The sequence below is a fragment of the Perca flavescens genome, chromosome 5 (assembly GCF_004354835.1).
Source record: "Perca flavescens isolate YP-PL-M2 chromosome 5, PFLA_1.0, whole genome shotgun sequence".
Lineage (NCBI taxonomy): Eukaryota > Metazoa > Chordata > Actinopteri > Perciformes > Percidae > Perca > Perca flavescens.
The window spans coordinates 5,987,787-6,007,145 of NC_041335.1; the positions used below are offsets into that span (position 1 = coordinate 5,987,787).

General features: G+C 41.0%; 1 protein-coding gene across 1 annotated transcript in view; it reads left to right on the forward strand.

The window, feature by feature from the left end:
• abcb9 (ATP-binding cassette, sub-family B (MDR/TAP), member 9) overlaps positions 1–19,359 on the forward strand; it is a 58,560-nt gene that overhangs the window by 18,723 nt on the left and 20,478 nt on the right. Inside the window, exons 11-12 of the mRNA XM_028577664.1 lie at positions 8,114–8,250; positions 8,349–8,634. Of these exons, the coding sequence (XP_028433465.1) occupies positions 8,114–8,250; positions 8,349–8,634 (423 nt within the window). The remainder of the gene's footprint in view (positions 1–8,113; positions 8,251–8,348; positions 8,635–19,359) is intronic.

The following is a 19,359-nucleotide window of genomic DNA, read 5'->3' on the forward strand; positions in this document are numbered from 1 at the left end:
ATTTAGACTCAGTGGGATCTGACCCCAATTAACAAATAACTCACTTATCTGGTGAAAATGTACGTATTTTAAGGGATTCGGGAATAGGCGCACAAAAATGGCTCGCTAGCGCCCCCGACAAAACTTAAAAAATTGAGCCCATGCAGTACGTTTAATGTAGACTAACGAAACTTGGTTCACATATGTAGCATGTCAAGACATACAAAAAACATAATTGGAGCCATACCCTAAAACCCAACAGGAAGTCCGCCATTTTGAATTGAAAGTTTGAAATTAGTGCGATTGTGGTCATTTCCACATGTTGTATTTTAACGAACTCCTCCTAAAGATTTAATTCGATCAACTTCAAATTTGGTCTGTGCCATCTTAAGACATTAAAGATGATAAGTTATTAAAAGAAACTTTTCGTCATAGGGCATGGCCGTGGCTGGGCGGCCATTTTGTGCGTTTCGCCATCGAAACAGGAAGTTGGTGTAACTTGAGTGTACATTGTCCAATTGGCTTGAAAGTTTTCATAATTCCTAAGACTGGTTATTAAAAGCAAAATTTTTTGTCCAACAGTGTGGCCGTGGTGTGGCGGCCATTTTGAGCATTTATCGATGAACAAAGAAGTTGTTGTAACTTGAGTGTACGTCATTGTATCTGCCCGAAATTTCTCACAATTGACAAAAGTCCAGGCCTGAGGACATCTGGCAACAGGACATCCGCCTTATATGACAAACATCATCTGATTTACATGAAACTTATAATTATGGTCTACATGTGATACTCAGCCGCCACCTATACTTTAACTACGCCCATGAACTTAGGCCACGCCCCCCCACAGTCTTGTGTGAGGTATCATTACATTACATGTCATTTAGCTGACGCTTTTATCCAAAGTGACTTACAATTAAGTGCTTTCAACTGTGAAGGTTCAAACTCCAGACAACAGGTAGTAAGTGCAAGTACATTAGCTTTACACTCTACTGAAACAGCCCTTATCAGAGTCTCTAGTGATGTGATGATGGCATCAGACTCTGGTCGCTACACTGTACTGGTACTTCTTGATTTGACTTCTGCTTTTGACACTGTGGATCACAGTATACTGATCAATCGGCTTCAAAATGAGATGGGACTCTCAGGATCGGTACTTCAGTGGTTCTCTTCCTATATTCATGGCAGAACCTTTAATGTTGCTGTAAACAATGTACAGTCTGATGTGGCCAATTTGTCCTGCGGAGTGGCACAAGGGTCAGTTTTGGGTCCTATTTTGTTTTTACTGTACATTTTGCCACTTGGTCAAATTATTGGTTGTTTTAAGGATGTATCATATCATTTCTATGCCGACGATGTCCAGTTGTATTGTTCTTTTAATGATGCTGAGTTCCATCGTTTGTCCATGTTCCTAGAGTGTGTGTCCTCCATCAAAGACTGGCTGGCCACTAACTACCTGCAGATAAATTCAAACAAGACTGAAACGCTGATTTTTGCTCCAGACCATAAGATCCCACTGATCAAACAGCACCTTGGCTCTCTGGGCCTCTCTGTCAAATCCAGTCTCAGAAACTTGGGGGTTGTGTTTGACCAAGCCATGTCTTTGGAGACACACTCAAAACAGCTCGTCCGAAATTGCTTTTATCATCTTAGGAACATCTGTAAAATACGCAAAATATTGTCAAAAAAGGATCTGGAAATGATAATTCACGCTTTCATATCAACAAGACTTGACTACTGCAATTCTGTTTTTACTTGTCTGAATAAGTCCGCCCTGAACAAACTGCAAATTGTTCAAAATTCTGCTGCTAGGCTTTTAACAGGTGCTCCTCGAAGGTCTCATATCACTCCAGTCTTGTCGGCTCTCCACTGGCTCCCTGTAAAATTCAGGATTGATTTTAAGATTTTAGTACTGACTTTCAGAGCCTTAAACGGTCAGGCCCCACAGTACATCCTGGACCTTTTGAAGTCAGTATTCCTCTGGCCGACCCTTCGGTCCGCTGGCCAGAACCTGCTTGTAGTCCCTAAGACTCGTTATAAGATCCGAGGGGACCTGTCTTTTGAGTTTGTTGCTCCCAGACTATGGAACGCCCTGCCCTTGTCCATGCGTCTGGCAGACTCTGTTTATTTAGGAAAGCTTTTGGTTGACGGGTTTTCACTAGTGTCACTTTAATTTTACATATGTATATACATACTACATTGTTTGTTTTACCTCTTCCTTTGTACAGCACTTTGTGATTTTATCTGTGAAAAGCGCTTTATAAATAAATTTTACTTACTTACTTACTTACTTACTTACTTTAAATAAGCTTTATTTTTTTATCTGAGGTGTAGTCGGAAGAGATGTGTTTTTAGCCTTCGGCGGAAGATGTGTAGGCTTTCAGCCATCCTGATATCGGTGGGGAGCTCGTTCCACCATTTGGGAGCCAGGACAGTGAACAGTCGGGATTTCGTTGAGTGATCCTCGCTGTGAGGGGGCAGCAAGCAGTTTGCCTGATGCAGAGGGAAGTGGGCGGGTTGGGGTATATGGTTTAACCATGTCCTGGATGTAGGCTGGGGCCGATCCGTTTGTAGCCCTGTATGTAAGTACTAGTGTCTTGAAGCGGATGCGGGCAGCAACTGGTAACCAGTGAAGAGAGCGGAGGAGCGGAGTAGTGTGAGAGAACTTGGGGAGGTTGAAGACAAGTCCAGCTGCTGCGTTCTGAATGAGCTGCAGGGGTCGGATGGCACATGCAGGCAGGCCAATCAGGAGGCAGTTGCAGTAGTCTAGACGTGAGAGGACTAGAGCCTGAACCAGAACCTGAGCCGCCTTCTGCGTTAGAAGGGGACGTATCCTTCTGATGTTATGTAGCATGTATCTACACGATAGGTGGTTGCAGCAATATTGGCAGTGAAGGAGAGCTGGTCGTCAAGTGTCACACCCAGGTTTCTAGCAGTCTGGGTGGGGACTACCACAGAGTTGTCAATTGTTATAGTCAGGTCTTGGGTAGGAGAGACTTTCCCTGGAAGGAAAAAGAGCTCAGTCTTGTCAAGGTTGAGTTTCAGATGGTGTGCGGACATCCAAGAAGAGATGTCAGTCAGACAGGCCCGAAATATGTGCTGCTACTTGAGTTTCAGACTCAAGAAAGGAGAGAATTAGTTGGGTGTCATCTGCGTAGCTGTGATAAGAAAAGCCGTGCGACTGAATGACAGACCCGAGAGAGTTGGTGTACAGAGAAAAGAGGAGGGGGCCCAGGACTGATCCCTGAGGCAGCAGAAAGGTCCAGAAGGATGATGATGGAAGAGAGAGAAGTTGTTCTAGCGATGTGAAGTTGCTCGGTGACAGCAAGGAGGGCAGTTTCTGTTGAGTGGCCAACCTTGAAGCCAGACTGGTGGGGATCAAGAAGGTTGTTCTGGTGGAGATAGGTAGAGAATTGGTTATAAATGGCACGCTCAAGAGTCTTAGATAGAAATGGAAGAAGGGAGACGGGTCTATAGTTATTGACATCAGAGGAGTCAAGTGTTGGTTTTTGGTGGACGGTAGATAACAATGATGACTAGTTTTACCGGATGAGTAATGGTGACAGCATCAAGTTCAAAAGAGAGTGGAGTGAACTATGGCAGTGGGTAAAGAGAAAATCTCCACTTGGGGTTAATGAGTCGGCCTGTACCCCCGCCTCTACCAGTGGGTTTTGGTGTGTGGGTGAAAGAGTAGGCAGAAGAGAGAGCAGCAGGGGTTGATGTGTTGGTTGGTGTAAACCAGGTCTCAGTGAGAGCAAGGAAGTCAAGGGATTTCAGGCTGGCAAGGCAAGTCTTGCGAGTGGCAGACTGGCAGTTCCACAGGCCACCTGCAACAAGGCGTTGAGTGTGTGTGGAACGGGTGGGATAGGTAAGAGAGTTAGGGTTGCAGAAATGTTGCGAGCTAATGCGTGGTTTGTAGTATCTCAGAGAGGAAACACGGACAGGAATGGAGAAGCAGCACATTTCCGGGTAACGACACCGAGCAGTGTAAATGAGATATGAGATATCAAGCCCACCTAACTTCCCACTTAGCCTCCCGCGAATACTCCTGCGTAGACTCCTTTGTCTTTGTCCTCCGAGTCTTCGTCCGCTGAAGCTTCCTCTTCACGCTAATGCCAATATTAAATACAAGGAAGGGATTGGTGTTGGCTACAGCAGGTAGGGAGGCCACACCCTGGCTAATCAGTCAAAAGCACCTGAGAGTCGTTTAACCTCCACTCCCCCAATTCACACTAACTAGTTCACTTTAAGAACAACCACTAAATTATGCCTAACAACACAACCAATCCAACAAAAAACACAGCAACAGAAGAAAGTAGAAAAGTTGAAGCAGCAGCAAAAACCCAAATAAAGTACATAATTAGCTTAATATCTAGCAGTCCAGTAGTCAGTTCCTTCAGAAATCAAAATGCACTCTGACTTTTGGTCTGATTTTAGCTTACTTATGTAATCAGAATCCGGTGGGGAGGCCACACCCTGGCTAATCAGTCAAAAGCACCTGAGAGTCGTTTAATCTCCACTCCCCCAATTCACACTAATTAGTTCACTTTAAGAACAACCACTAAATTATGCCTAACAACACAACCAATCCAACAAAAAACACAGCAGCAGAAGAAAGTAGAAAAGTAGAAGAAGCAGCAAAAACCCAAATAAAGTAAGTACTTAGCTTAATATCTAGCAGTCCAGTAGTCAGTTCCTTCAGAAATCAAAATGCACTCGAACTCAATGCAATTGAACTCCGCAGAGAGTTCTTTCTTCATTGGTGATGGTTTGGCCCGCCCCCAATGGTTTGGCCACGCCCCCTTTCACAGCTAATGAACTGTATGACGTAGACCCTTGTGTGAGGTATCATTAAACTCAGCAGAGAGTTCCCTTTTCATTGGTGATTGTTTGGCCCGCCCCCTATGCTTAAGCCATGCCCCTTTCATAACTGGTGACCCATTGTCGTGTGAGGTATCATTAAACTCAGCAGTTTCTTTTTGATTGGTGATGGTTTGACACGCCACCTATGCTGTGGCCATGCCCCTTTTTTATAACTTACGACCCGTTTGATGTAGACCCTTGTGTGAGGTATCCATTGACATATATAAAATGGACCAACAGAGCCCGTTGCTCTGGACGGAAACCAGTGAAGGATATTAGAAGCACTTTTCCGGTGAGCGCTAAGCGTTACTGCGCAGCCTCCAACTGAGAAAGACGACGTAAATGTGACGGGAGAGAGTGGCGGTTTTTCTATCATTTCACTGTGTGGGGAATTGGCAGATCAGCGCCCCCAGCAGCTGCAGGCGCCCTGCTTGCTGAGAGAGGTCAACACCCCCTACTTTCACAAAGAAATGGACTAGTCCGTAACAGTGCCTTGCGGCGCGAAAGATAAACACACGGTGACAGGAGAAATGGGAAGTACACAGAGACGGAGCAAGACGAGTCTAAACCTTTCTTTTATGTCAATGGTCTAAACGCCAAAATGAAACAAAGTAACCCAAGCATCTCAAATAAAAGAAAAAAGTGAAAAGACATGTTTTCGGCAGTAGCAGGACCTTCATCAGCTCCCGTGGCCGATGATAGTGGTGCTGGTGTCGGCTACAGTGACATGCACAGTGGGGTGGAGACTCAGGAGGAGAGGGACAGAGATGAGGGAGTGAGGCTACAACCTGCGGTAAGCACAACTCCCCTTAAAACACTTTGGCCCTTGATAAAACTGAGTGGTGGACAAACTGTTGATGATAACACTACAACAATAAAAAAGTAGGAATGCTTTACTGTATGATTGCATTAGTAGCCTATATAAACGTTGCACATGCAAACATTCTTAACGAGAATTGATGCATTTCTATCTGCACTGACAGACAAAAACTCATGATAGACCTCTTCAAATTATAGCATAGGGTCTCTTGAAATTATATATATATATATAAATAAAGGACGGGTACAGCTTTATCAATACTAGTTAAACAGTTGTACAGTTTTTTTCCCTAACGTGTATATATTTAAAATTATTTGTTCTTATATTTTATTATTTCATGTATATTGTATCCTATTACTTCATTTATATTCTGTGTGTGCTGTGTGTCTGATATTGTGCTGCTTCAATCATTCATAATTTTTTTGGGATCAAGAAAAATCTATCCATCTATCTATCTATCTATTTGTGATCTTATGTGGTGGGCCGGTCTGGGCCAAAATGCCAGGGCTGATTTTTGGTCCCAGTCCATCCCTTTCAGTCACTGTGGCTCAAGCAGAGAGGAGCTTTTCCAAACTAAAGTTGATCAAGTCATACCTGAGGTCTAGCCTCGTGAGACCGTCCTGATCTCGCAAGCTCCAGTTTTCCACTCGCAGATCAGTCTGGCATCTTGAGGCAGAGAAAATTTGGAGCCGTTAGCCAAACGACCGGGCCAATCAGCGTTGGTTTTGAGGTGGGTTAGGTGGTGATAGACAGATGGTTTATCCAATCAGCTAACCAGTATTTTCAGACAGCGGTAGCCCTAATTCTGTTAGCCGCTCGCTAATGCTTTTTTTCTCTTGGATCCTTCTTTTGGAATATGGTCCGGGAACCTGAAATGGTGCCTTTTATTCCTAAATTCTCTTTACACAAACGGCAAATATCCTTTACCGACATGTTGCTTGCATGCTGAGCTAACGAGCTATGCTTTGCCTGCAGCAGCAGGGGCAGGCTTGTGGTTGTATTTTCATACGCTTCGTGGATCTGATTGGTTGATTTGGCCCGTCTATCACCAACATAGGTGATAGACAGATAGTTCATCCAATCAGCTAACCAGTATTTCCGCCCCTTCCCAAAGGTTCTCCAACGGAAAGTTCCCAGATGGATATGCCGAGCAAATGCAAAGCAATCCATCTGGCGGAGTCAGGTTACCTGAGGTCAACCATGTCCCAGGAACGGTTCACTGGCCAGGAAGGCCAGAAAGGTCAGGTTTTAGTTTTAGTTTGGGTTTTCTGTTCTTAGTGCTATAGTATAATCATTAGATTCTCTTTAGTGTGTCTTCACATTTGTGTGATGAAGGATTGTGCTATTTCGAATATTTATTCTATATTGTGTCTTTTGGCAATGTTGGAGGTAGAGATTGGGCACCTTAACAAAAACAAATTGTTGGGGGGCGCTCGGAGGGGGTCTCGCCTGGGGCGTCATTCAATGTAGAACCGCCCCTGACGGGAGCAACCTGTCTGAAAGTTGGAAGTCTTCTGGTAGCTGTGCCAAGAGAAATCTCAATCATTCCGAATCTTGCAGAGACGGAGAGCGTAGGTATATGTAAGGAGATAACATAGGCACAGGCTAATTATTGCTAACTAAAATGCTAGTTAACATTAGTAATTAAACCTAACCTCTCCTGTACTATACGGTTACCTATTTTTACAAAAACGTCTGCTGCGGAACCATAACATGAGATACAAGGTAATGGAGCCTTTTATACATTGTCATGTTTCTTTAGAAATAAACAATGGACAAATAGATTCTTTAAACGCTTCAGATGTAAAGTTATTCGCTGTCAAAGTGACGTCAAAATGAATGTCAGTCAATGGAATGCTAACGGGAGGGGATTGCTTTGTAGCATCAAAATGGCGCAATAGGAGGTTCGAGTTCTGAAGCGAAGCTTACCCCCTTGGAGGTATCATTGAACTCAGCAGAGAGTTCCTTATTCATTGGTGATGGTTTGACCCGCTCCCCGATGCTTTAACCATGCCCCTTTTTATAACTAATGACCCATTTGATGTACACTATTGTGTGAGGTATCATTGAACTCAGCAGAGACTTCCGTTTTCATTGGTCATGGTTTGGCCTGCCCCCTATGCTTTAGCCACGCCCCTTTCACAGCTAATGAACTATATGACATAGAGTCTTGTGTGAGGTATCATTGAACTCAGCAGGGAGTTCCTTATTCATTGGTGACGATTTGCAGTGTCTGAGTGCCGCGCAAATGCACGGTCGCAAGGATAGGCGTCCACCAGTAACCCCAACGCGGGCAGAGGAGCGAGGGCCTGTCCAACACTGCTTGCAGCTTTAATTACGTTTGTTTTAGAAGAGTACTGTGGGTTTTATAAAAAGGAAATGGAGCTAACTGTCATCTGTGCTTCATAAAGATGAAGTCATGCAGCAGAATTACTGCTCATTTTTATTCACCAGATGTTGGAGAGAAAGGCACCCAGTTGTCAGGGGGGCAGAAACAAAGGGTGGCCATTGCAAGAGCTCTCATCCGCAACCCTCGTGTTCTTATCCTGGACGAGGCGACCAGTGCCCTAGATGCAGAGAGTGAACACATTGTGAGTGAAAGGCTACATTAATGAACTTTTGAATGTGTCAGAGAGCTGCTGATTCATCTCAGTGATCGTTTTGTTAATCTCTGATATATCTGCTGCAGGTTCAGAAGGCTCTAAACAACATCATGCAGGAGCGCACGGTGTTGGTGATCGCCCATCAGCTCAGCACTGTGGAGAAGGCAGACAACATCATTGTGATCGACGGGGGCCATGTGGCTGAACAAGGCTCTCACAGTCAGCTGATGGCCAGTGGGGGGCTATACTACAAGCTGGTGCAGAGGCAGGTCCTGGGCATCGAGACAGGGGCGGAGGTCCTCAACAAATCCGAAAAACTCAGCTGGAAGTCTAATGGTGGAAGGCAGCGGAGAAGGCAAAGCATCAGTGGCAGTGAGTCTGAACACAATTTGCGCTACTGAGAATGAACTGCAGGGTGTGGTAATGGAATTGGACTGTTGGAAGGGTTGATTATTTTTGTATATTCTGGGATTCAAACCATATGTACTGTAGAAACTATTTTGTGCAGAAATTCAGAAGTGTAAAGTCCCCTCACTGAAATCCAGGAGCGGGATATATTTTATTGTAATTTGATCATGTCAGAATCCGGTCAGGTTGAGATACACTCAGACAAACTGAGAGGTATTATGAAGTAAAAAATATAGTTGAATGTCTTAAAACATATCATAGAGCAGTGATTCCCAACCAGGGGTACTTGTACCCGGGTAGAGACGTTCTGATACCATGTTCTTCCCGATACCGATTTCGATACCTGAACTGAGCCCCGCCAATACAGAGTACCGATCCGATACCAGTATGTTAACAATTTTTATACATACCTATATATATTGTGACGTCATGAGAGGCTACAGAGCTGTCAGCGGGGTGGCTCAAGTAGTGCAAGGAGACAAGGTTCTAATAATAACAAGGAATTTATTAAAGTTCTTGGAAGTCAATGAAAACATAACAGAATGCTGACACTTCAGGGATGTCTCTTTGGCATCTTGAAATCATAATTCTCTCCCTCAGGAAAATAAACAGTTTTTCTCAGCCTTACGGCAGTCCAGGCTGCAGCTATTGGCCAAGCCAGCAGTAAGTCCTTCCAAATGTCTCTCACGTATTTCCACAGGTGAACACTTCCAACGGTGAGTCTTTTCCACAGATAAGTCTCTCCAACTCTTTATACTCTTACGACAGGATCAACACGTGATTCATGAAATGTTTGTATCACACCAATCGGAGCGTAAGAATGGTCGTACATTGATAAATGCAGTGGCTGGAAACGATCATAATTTAAATATCATGCCCCAATATATTCTTGGTTCGCCCCTGCAATTTACGACATGGCGAGACGTAATCCGGCTAAGAAGCGGCACTTTTCAGAGGTGGAGATTGAAACCCTGATATCTAAGGTTCATTTGCACCAACGTGTGTACTATTTGGCAGCCTGAAAACTGTTATTAAAGGCTGTAGAAAGAATCTAAAATGGAAAGAGATCACTGATGCGGTCAACAGTGTTGTCTCCAGCTGAAGTTTATTTAATTTATACACCCTTGACATATGTATGCTATAGTAATAGTAATGCAGGCTTATATTGCAATCTCTTAGGCCTATGGTGTACTTATATTTAAATAAACACACAGTAGCGGAGTTTATGCAGTGTCTTTTATTTTATTTTATTTTTTATTTATTTTTTCATGAGTCAGAATCAGGCAACAGAGTGAGGAAGAACGCTTGTCCTCCGCCCCCTCGTGCTGGACCAAGTTCAAGTTCAAGTTACTTTATTTATACCCGGAGGTAGATTTTGTTTGCAGTAGAGTCACACATCATCGCATTTTCCGACATCCTCACATTATCACACATCATCAGAAAAGTTCTTATCGGTCCAGAATAAGATAATACATAAACCTACATAAAAAACGAGTAAACACTTGTGCGAAATATAGCTATAACTTGTTCCTCAATGTAGTGGCTACAGGAACAAAACTGTTTTTGTGTCTTTTTGTTTTACACCTGGCAATCATAAACCTACATCCAGAGGGTGAAAGCTGGAATTCGGTGTGTAGTGAATGAGAACTGTCGTTTAAAATTGAACTAGTTATGCGCTGTACCTGTTTTGTGTACAGGGTCTCCACGTTAGGCTGTGGCTCACCAATCAGCCTGCTAGACTACTTTACTACTTGGTTGAGTGAGTTTTTATTTTTCACATTGAGGTTCCCAAACCAAGCTGCTAGCGCAAATGTTAAAACATATTCAATAAAAGCGTTATAAAAAAAGGATCATGATGGATTTATCAACATGGAATTTACCCAGTTTCCTCAAACAAAACTTTTTTACTTACCAGTTCACAGTTAGTTTCAAATGTGAGTTTGGAGTCTATTATCATCCCCAGATATTTATACGAATCCACACATTCAACAGTTTGACCATTGATTGCTGTCGTACGCACAAGTCTCAAATACCACTTGAGCATTAAAAACTTAAATATAAAAAATATCCCTCTTTAAAATTTTAAAATATCCCTATATATAGAGATATTTTTATATATAAGAGCATTTCAGACTCCGGCCCGTTATGAGAGTCAATCAGCACATATCTGCGTTAATCAACCACCAGAACCGGACCGTGTGCGCACAGAGAGAGAGAGAGAGAGAGAGAGAGAGAGAGAGAGAGAGAGAGAGAGAGAGAGACGGTGTCTCGTGTCGTATGGTCATTAAAGAATTCAACACTTCAGCAGAGGTGTTAATTTCCATACAGGTTTAGTGGCTTGCAGAGGTGTCAAGTAACGAACTACAAATACTTTGTTACCTTACTTAAGTAGAAATTTTGGGTATCTATACTTTATTGGAGCAATTATTTACAGCATACTTTTTACTTCTACTGCTTACATTTTCACGCAATTATCTGTACTTTCTACTCCTTACTGTGCTGTGACACCAGACTTCTTTTTAACTCTTCTACCTTCTGTAGCCTTTGTGTCGTGTCCAGATGCTTGTATTTGTCGTGGTGCTTCGTTTCATAGTGTCTTCTTATGCTGTATTCTTTCATTACAGACACACTGTCTCCACACAGGAGACACACAGCTTTTCCCTTTACATCCGCGAACATATACTGTGCCTCCCACCTGTCTTGAAAACCCCTGTTTTCAAAGTCCACCTTTCGTTTAGCCATTATTTGGGGAGAGGGTTAGTTGACGATTGGGGCACACTTTCGCGGGCCTGTGATTGACGTGCCGACGCACGGCAAGTGCATTGTGGGATTTGTACTATTATGGTGGTGTTTGCGATATACCGGCGGGCCAGCTGTAATAGTAAATACATTTTGTCATGCGGGCCAAAGATAATTAATTCGCGGGCCGGATGTGGCCCGCGGGCCTTGAGTTTGACACATGTGCCCTAGAGGTTGTCTCATTGGAACTACAGCTGTGCGAGCTGTAGTTCCAATGAGACCACCTGTAGGGGGACCAAAGTGGGAAAAGTGTTGCTTTAACTCGGGGTGAGTCTGATGAAAAGGGCTGTGTCCGCCCGGTTCATCTCTGAGATTTTCTCACAATGCACAGCACTGTGAAGGAATAATCTCCGAGATTACGTTATGTTCTGCCAGCTCACAGCAATAGCAGGAAAAGAGTCAAAGGCTGTAACACCCCCCCCCCCACACACACACACACACACACACACACACACACACACACTGTTGTAAAGCATTCTTTTTTTTTTATATATATATTTTTATTGAAGGAAGAACAGAGTGATGCATCACATACAGAACAAGTTTAACAATACTCCTTGTTTTTACAGTTTTTTCCACTTTCCCACAACCCACCCACTGAACAGAGAAGAAAAAAAAAAAAAGAACAAAGTTCTTATGTTGCAAACAGTGAGAAAATAATTGACAACATTGTTAGCCAAATGTGTCGGATTACCTCATCTGATCCGATGTATACAGGTCTTTTGAAATCAATAATTATTTTTAATTATTTTTAGTTTGGGGGAAGAGTTGCATTCTTTTCAAAATAAGAAATCATTGGGGTCCATACAGAATAAAAACGTTTGGTGGAACCTCTAAGAAAATATTTAATTTTCTCCAGTTTTAAAAATAGCATCACATCACTAAGCCATAGTGAAACTAAAGGTGGTTTACTTGACTTCCAATCAAGTAATATTCTTCCGCGAGCCAAAAGACATGCAAAAGCACATGCGTCTTGTCATTTTTTGGACAAGACCACATCTTGTTCAGGTACTCCAAAGACAGCCATCTCAAAACTAAGCCTGATATCCTTAACATGTACCACAGACAACATTTTAAATATAGCTGTCCAGTAATCCAGCAGTCTAGGACAAGTCCAAAACATATGAGCAAGGTCTGCCTCAGCAGAGCGACAACGCTCACATGTATCAGCTACATTTGCGTATATCTTAGACAGCCTAACCTTGCTGTAATGAAGTCTGTGTAGGACCTTGAACTGGATTAAACCCAAGCGATTACATGAGGTTGTTCCATTCACTCTAGATAATGCATTATTTCAGGTTTCCTCTGATATATCCACTCCCAGATCTTTTGACCATTCTGCACAAATTTTATCGAGATTAATATTTTTTATCGACATTAAAGTGTTATATATATTAGAAATTATTCCCTTTAAATGTAAAGGGATGTTTAAAATTGAATCCAATCCTGTACTGGGAGGAATGAATGGATATGTGGGACAAAGATTTTGAATTAGATGACGAACCTGAAAATATCTAAACAGGTGTTACATATTTTGAGGAGAGGTTGGAAAAAGAGGCAAAACAATCATCAATGAAAAGATCACTAAATTTGACGAGACCTGTCTGTTGCCACTGACTGAAGACTGAGTCCAATTGAGCTGGAAGAAATAGGTGATTTTTGCATATAGGGCTGGCTATGAGGAAGTCCTTGAAACCAAAACATTGTCTAAATTGAAACCAAATCTTGAGAGTATTTGCAACAACTGGGCATTGAGTATACATAGAAATACAAAGGGGTAATTTAGATAAAGCTAAAGCAGGAAGGGATGATGAGGTACAGGAGTTTGCCTCTGAAACACACCGGGTATCTTCTGAAGCCAATAAAGTATTTTCGAGATATTTGCAGCCCAATAATAATACCTGAAATTAGGAAGAGCTAATCTGCCTTGAGATTTCAGTCTTTGGAGAAATTCCTTCCTAATCCTAGGTGTTTTTCCACTCCATATAAATGATGAAATAAGTCTGTCTAAATTTTGAAAAAAGGATTTCGTTAAAAATATTGGAATGCATTGAAACAAGTACAAGAATCTTGGTAAAATGTTTACACAATTAATTCTACCTGCAAGAGAGAGAAATAGCAAATTCCATTTTTTGAGGTCTAATTTTAACTTTTCAATTAGAGGAACAAAGTTCTCTTCGTAAATGTTAGGGAATCCCTGTGTGATGTTTATACCTAAATATCTAAAACCCGTTAAAGACAACTGAAAAGGTATTACAGTATTTGAAATCTTGAGGCCCTTACTGTTTATGGGGAAACAAACACTTTTCGAAAAATTCAGTTTATAGCCTGAGAAAGTTCCAAACTTTTTCAAAATTTTAACTACCTGTGGAATACATAAGATCGGAATTGAAAGCTACAACAGCATATCATCGGCATATAAAGATACTCTATGTTCTATGCCCCTACAGCTGATGTCAGTAAAATACTGTGAATGTCTTAATGCTATAGATAGGGGCTCGATGGCTAAAGTAAAAAGTAAAGGGCTAAGATGGCAACCTTGTCTTGTACCCCGTGATAGGGGAAAATACTTTGAACACACTCTGTTTGTAATAACAGATGCTTAAGGGGAGAAATATAATAACTTAATCAATGAGAGAAGAGATGTACCAAATCCAAATCTTTCCAGCACAAAGAATAAATATTTCCACTCCAATGCTTTCTCAGCATCTAACGAGATGACTACCTGAGGAACAGGGTCCTGAGAAAGTTTAGACGAGTGTATTACCCCTAACAATCTCCGGATATTACTAAAATCTGAGTTTAAGAGAGAGATTGGCCTATAAGAGTTACATTTCCAGGGATCTTTTCCAGGTTTTAGTAAGAGTATAATGTTTGCCTCATTCAAGGTTTGTGGGAAGCTACCCTTTTCCAGTGAATTCTCAAACATATCAAGAAGAATAGGGGCTAATTTATCTGCAAATTTTTTATAAAAGTCTATTGGATAGCCATCATGGCCAGGAGTTTTTTTGTTCTGCATTAATGTGATCGAGTTTAAAATCTCTTCTATTTGTATGGGCTTGTCCAAATTAGTTTCCTGCGCAGAATTGAGGGTAGGTATATCTATATTGTTCAAAAATTCAAAACTTTCGGAGTTTGATTCAGGGCTTTCAGAAGTATACACATTTGAGAAGTAGTTCTTAAAAGTGTTATTAATTTCAATTGGATTAACTATTAAATCATTATTACTGTTACAAATTTGAGGTATAAGTTGAGAGGCAGCTTTAGATTTTAGCTGGTGGGCTAGAAGTCAACCTGCTTTTTCTCCATGTTCATAAGTGTAACCTTTAGAACGTAATAAATACCATTCAGTTTTATTTGTTGATAAAAGATTGTACTGAACGAAGGTTCAACTTCTCTTTACAAAGTTCAGGTGACGGAGACGTAGAGTTGAGGTTATCTACCCTTCTTATAGAATCAATTAAGTTGTCCAGTTTTTTTTTACGTTTTTTATTGAGATTTGAAGTATATGAAATTATTTCTCCCCTAATAACTACTTTAAGTGTCTCCCACAATGTAGATGCTGTAATAGATTCGGATCAGTTATATAATAGGAAATTATCTATAGCTGTGGAAATAAATGTACAAAACACAGGATCTGATAACAAGGCCGTGTTTAGTCTCCACAAAGGTCGTTCGTTATACCTCAAATTGCAACTAAGGTCTAATTGTAAAGGAGCATGGTCTAATTCCACAATGGGTAGATATTCGATTTGGTCAACAGAAGGAAGAAAAGATTTATCAATAAAGAAATAATCAATTCTTGAATAGGAGTGATGAACATGTGAAAAATATGAATATTCTCTGTTTTCTGGAAACTGAAATCGCCAAGGATCAACCACCCCTACTTGATCTATAAATGTAGCTAAGGCTTGGGCCATCTTAGAACGGGACAAAGATTTGGGATTAGAACGGGCAAGGGACGGATCCATTACGCAGTTTGTGTCACCACCAAAAATCATAAGATGGGAATTTAGGTCCGGCAATAAAGATACTAGCTTATTAATAAAACTCACATCATCATAGTTAGGCGCATATACATTAACTAATACAACAGGGACATTATATAATATCCCAGAGACTATAACATATCTTCCCTGAGGATCTGCAATAGAAGCAGAGGCAGTGAATTGAATGCTTTTGTGTATCAAAATGGCAATTCCCGTTGCCTTAGAGTTAAAGTTAGAGTGGAAAACTTGCCCCACCCATGGTTTCCTAATTCTGAGATGATCGACAATGCATAAGTGGGTTTCCTGTAAAAATATTATTTCAGATTTTAATTTTTGGATTGGGCTATTTAGGCCTTTGACATTCCAGCTAACAAATCTAACTTTCGACCCCCCATGAGATTTACCTGGAGTTAAATCGGCCATATCAGACATGAACAAATATACATTTTAGTCAAAAATTCACAGATCAAACTTGCAAACAACATAAATGTTTCCTCACTATTCAGTTTTTCTAAAAACATAACATAAAACAAAACTTTCCCAAAACTTTTTGGATAAATGAAACTTAGAACAAAACTTCACAACATTTTCCTAATGCTTGCTTCCCCAACTGAAACAAGCCGCAGAAACCTATTGCATGGCTCCCGATTATCCAGTCTTCTCAACCTCACAATCTTCTTCTTGAGAGACTCCACACCACAACATTTACATTGAATATAATATGGTGTCAATATTACGCAATATAGCCTACTGAATGATCTTTAAGACCATAAACAAAAGCAAACAAACATGCCGTTTATTCTTGAAGTTTTAAATGAATTGCGATAGAAGAATAGATAGAGAAAGTCACCTTATTGCTTGAAGTGTATTGTCTGTGCCATTTAAGTTCACAGACAACATTACAGTCAGCCAGAGTCGTCTTCAATCTTGTACAAGAACGCGTTGTTTGTAAAAAGCCTCGGCAGCCTCAGGTGAATCAAAAGTGTGAGTTTCCTCCCCGAGTTTCACACGGAGACGTGCAGGGTACAGAAGTTGAAACTTTATGCCTTTTTGATAGAGGGATTATTTGACTTCTTTGAATCCGGCGCGTTTCTTCGCTAAGGCTGAACTCGTATCCGGGTATAGCTGCAGCAACACTCCGTTGAATTTAGTGACATGTCGTCTGGCCCAGTGAAGTGCCTTTTCCTTTTCCTGAAACCGGTGGAAGCAGACAATAAATGGTCTTGGAGATTGCCCTGCTCCAGGTTTGGGGCGAAGCGCGCGATGCGCTCGCTCCAGTTCAGGAGGTTTGTCAAACACGTTCTCCATGGTATCTTTAAGCAGCCCAAATATAAATCCGATGGGGTCTTTTCCGTCCTCAACGCCTTCCGGATTGTTGATAATACGCAGGTTTGCCCTTCTGGATCTGTTCTCAAGATCGTCAATTTGGTCAAGAAGAGATGCATTTTGTGTCTTCAAAGTTTTCACCGGCCAGTACTTCAGTAGATGTAAGACGGTGCTGAAACGAGCCGACTGTCTCGCGTAACGTGTCAAGGGAGGCCTGTAACGGCTTGATTGAGTCTTGAATTAAACTTGCCATGTCTTCTTTTAAACTAGCCCGCTGTTTTGACAGTTTGGAGATTAGTTGACTCATTGTCAAGTTATCCGTATTGTCTTTTACAGGTATGTCCTTGTTGCTAATAGTGGTGTCGTTAGCCGCCATTACTGCAAGCTTACCCCCCGGGGTAGCATCTGACCGTGTTGCCGGTGCGGTACTTTGCTTCTGCTTAGAGTTGCTCATTTCGCTTTCTGGATTAGGTGTAGTTCTTATATGTTATATTGCGAAGCAATTAGATTAGAAAAAGAAGACGCATAAGTATGTTTAAGCGGAGTGTGGTTGGGAGGTCCTCGTCTCTGCTGCACTCTCTTACATCGCCAAACCGGAAGTCTGTTGTAAAGCATTCTGCATGTGGCGTCTGCGTGTGATGTGCAGGTTACCTTCCCCCCAAATACGGACGGAATATACGGTTTATTCAAAGTCAAAGACAGTCCAAAGTACTGCAACTTTGCACATTTTTATGGCTCTGAGGTGTATGTCACATTTTAGCTGCCAAAGCTCCGCTGCTTTCTGGTCCTCAGTGTGAGAGGGGGAGTGGCCAGATGCTAGAGCAGCAAAAGCCAGTGTGTGCATCTTTTACCTATATATTTAACAATATCTTTTGCATTTCTAATCCAGACAACATTGAACTTGGCACTGCACTTATTTGTGCCTGTAGCAAGACACCTGTCAAGTTTAAAATCCATCGGACTAACGGTTCTAAAGATATGCGTGTAACACACACACACACACACACACACACACACACACACACACAGACAGACGTTCCTGCAATTTAAAGATAGATAGATAGATAGATAGATGGAATGGAAAAATTATCATAACTGAAAAAAAATTATCATAACTGAAAAATTTACATAAATAAATGAATCTAGAAACAAAAGCTGTATACTCAATTTAGTAAAATAAAAGAGATTTAAAATTGTATATAGTACAGTAACAGTTCAAAACGGTAGTTCAACTGACTACACACCGGAAATCAATTGTTCTTCGCCGTGCTGTGTAGGATACTGCTTTTTAGAGCGGCCAAGAAGAATTGATTTCCGGTTTGGTCTGAATGCTAACAAGCTAGTGGGGAGCTGTTTCATCCAGTTGAAACTACTTTTAGAGTTGATTTTTTTTTTTCAGGCTAAATTACGTGGTTGACTTGCGTACTCCCCGATAACGATACAAGCGTTTTTGTCAGTATCGGAGGAATTTATCGGCTGGTATTGGTATCTGAACAACTCTACCAGGGTGTGCTTCTATAGTTGCTGCCAGGGGGTACGTGAAAAGATTGTAGGGTAACTTAACTGAATTTGAAAAAATATAAATTATAATTTGTTCAAAAGAATATACAGTATATACATATACACATGAAGTACAATTTAACACCTGAACACTACATGTTGCAGTTATGTAAGTCAATGGATAAATGGTTTAAACATTCAGCTTCACTCCAAGTAGTAGTGGTCTAGTAGGCTAGCATTAATTAGTATGATTGCTGACCAAACCAACCTTAATATTGGCAATTCAATTGTATGAAAACATGTTATTTTTATAAAACGGATAGTGTTATATATTTGGAATGTAAATTAGAAATCAAAGAAAGGGTATGTAGGTTCATCTGACAGAGCTTTGGGGTACGTCAGACCAAAAGTGGCATTGCCATTGGAAAAAAAACTTAATAAATGAATGGCTACTATGACCATTACATGGGAATACGGGCGGAAAATAGCAATTGTGCTAAAACCTGGCTGCAATGCATCTCTCCTTATTTTTATACAAGATTAATATTTAATTGTGCATTGTCCTGTCTAAATAAAATGACGTTACATTACATGTAACTGATATATTATTTTTAAGAATAGGTGATGTGCTGCAGTTGATGTACTGTATGTTGTGTGTTGTTTTATATACGTCATCATCGCACTCCAGACAAATAAATGATTGTTTAACTATAGTCTTCCTCATGTTTTGTTTTTTTATGTTTTTATGTATTTTACAGTAACAGGTGTAGAAATGCTTTGTGTTTCTTTTCAAGGCTGTATCATTTTATGATTTGTAATTCCACAAGTTAGCTCCAATGCTGCAATGACTACAAAGAAAAGACCTGTGCCTTCTGTATGTTGAACTGAATTCACAATAGAGATCTATGACTGTCTGTGATGAAGATACATTAATTAATGACTCTGACATACATAACGCGATTGTTTAAAACACTGTAAATAAAAAATGAATGTGTAAAACTATACTGTATGTCTGCCTTGGAAACAAACCTGTTGGATTAAAACCAAATGCTGCATTTAATGTCTCCTTGTAAGC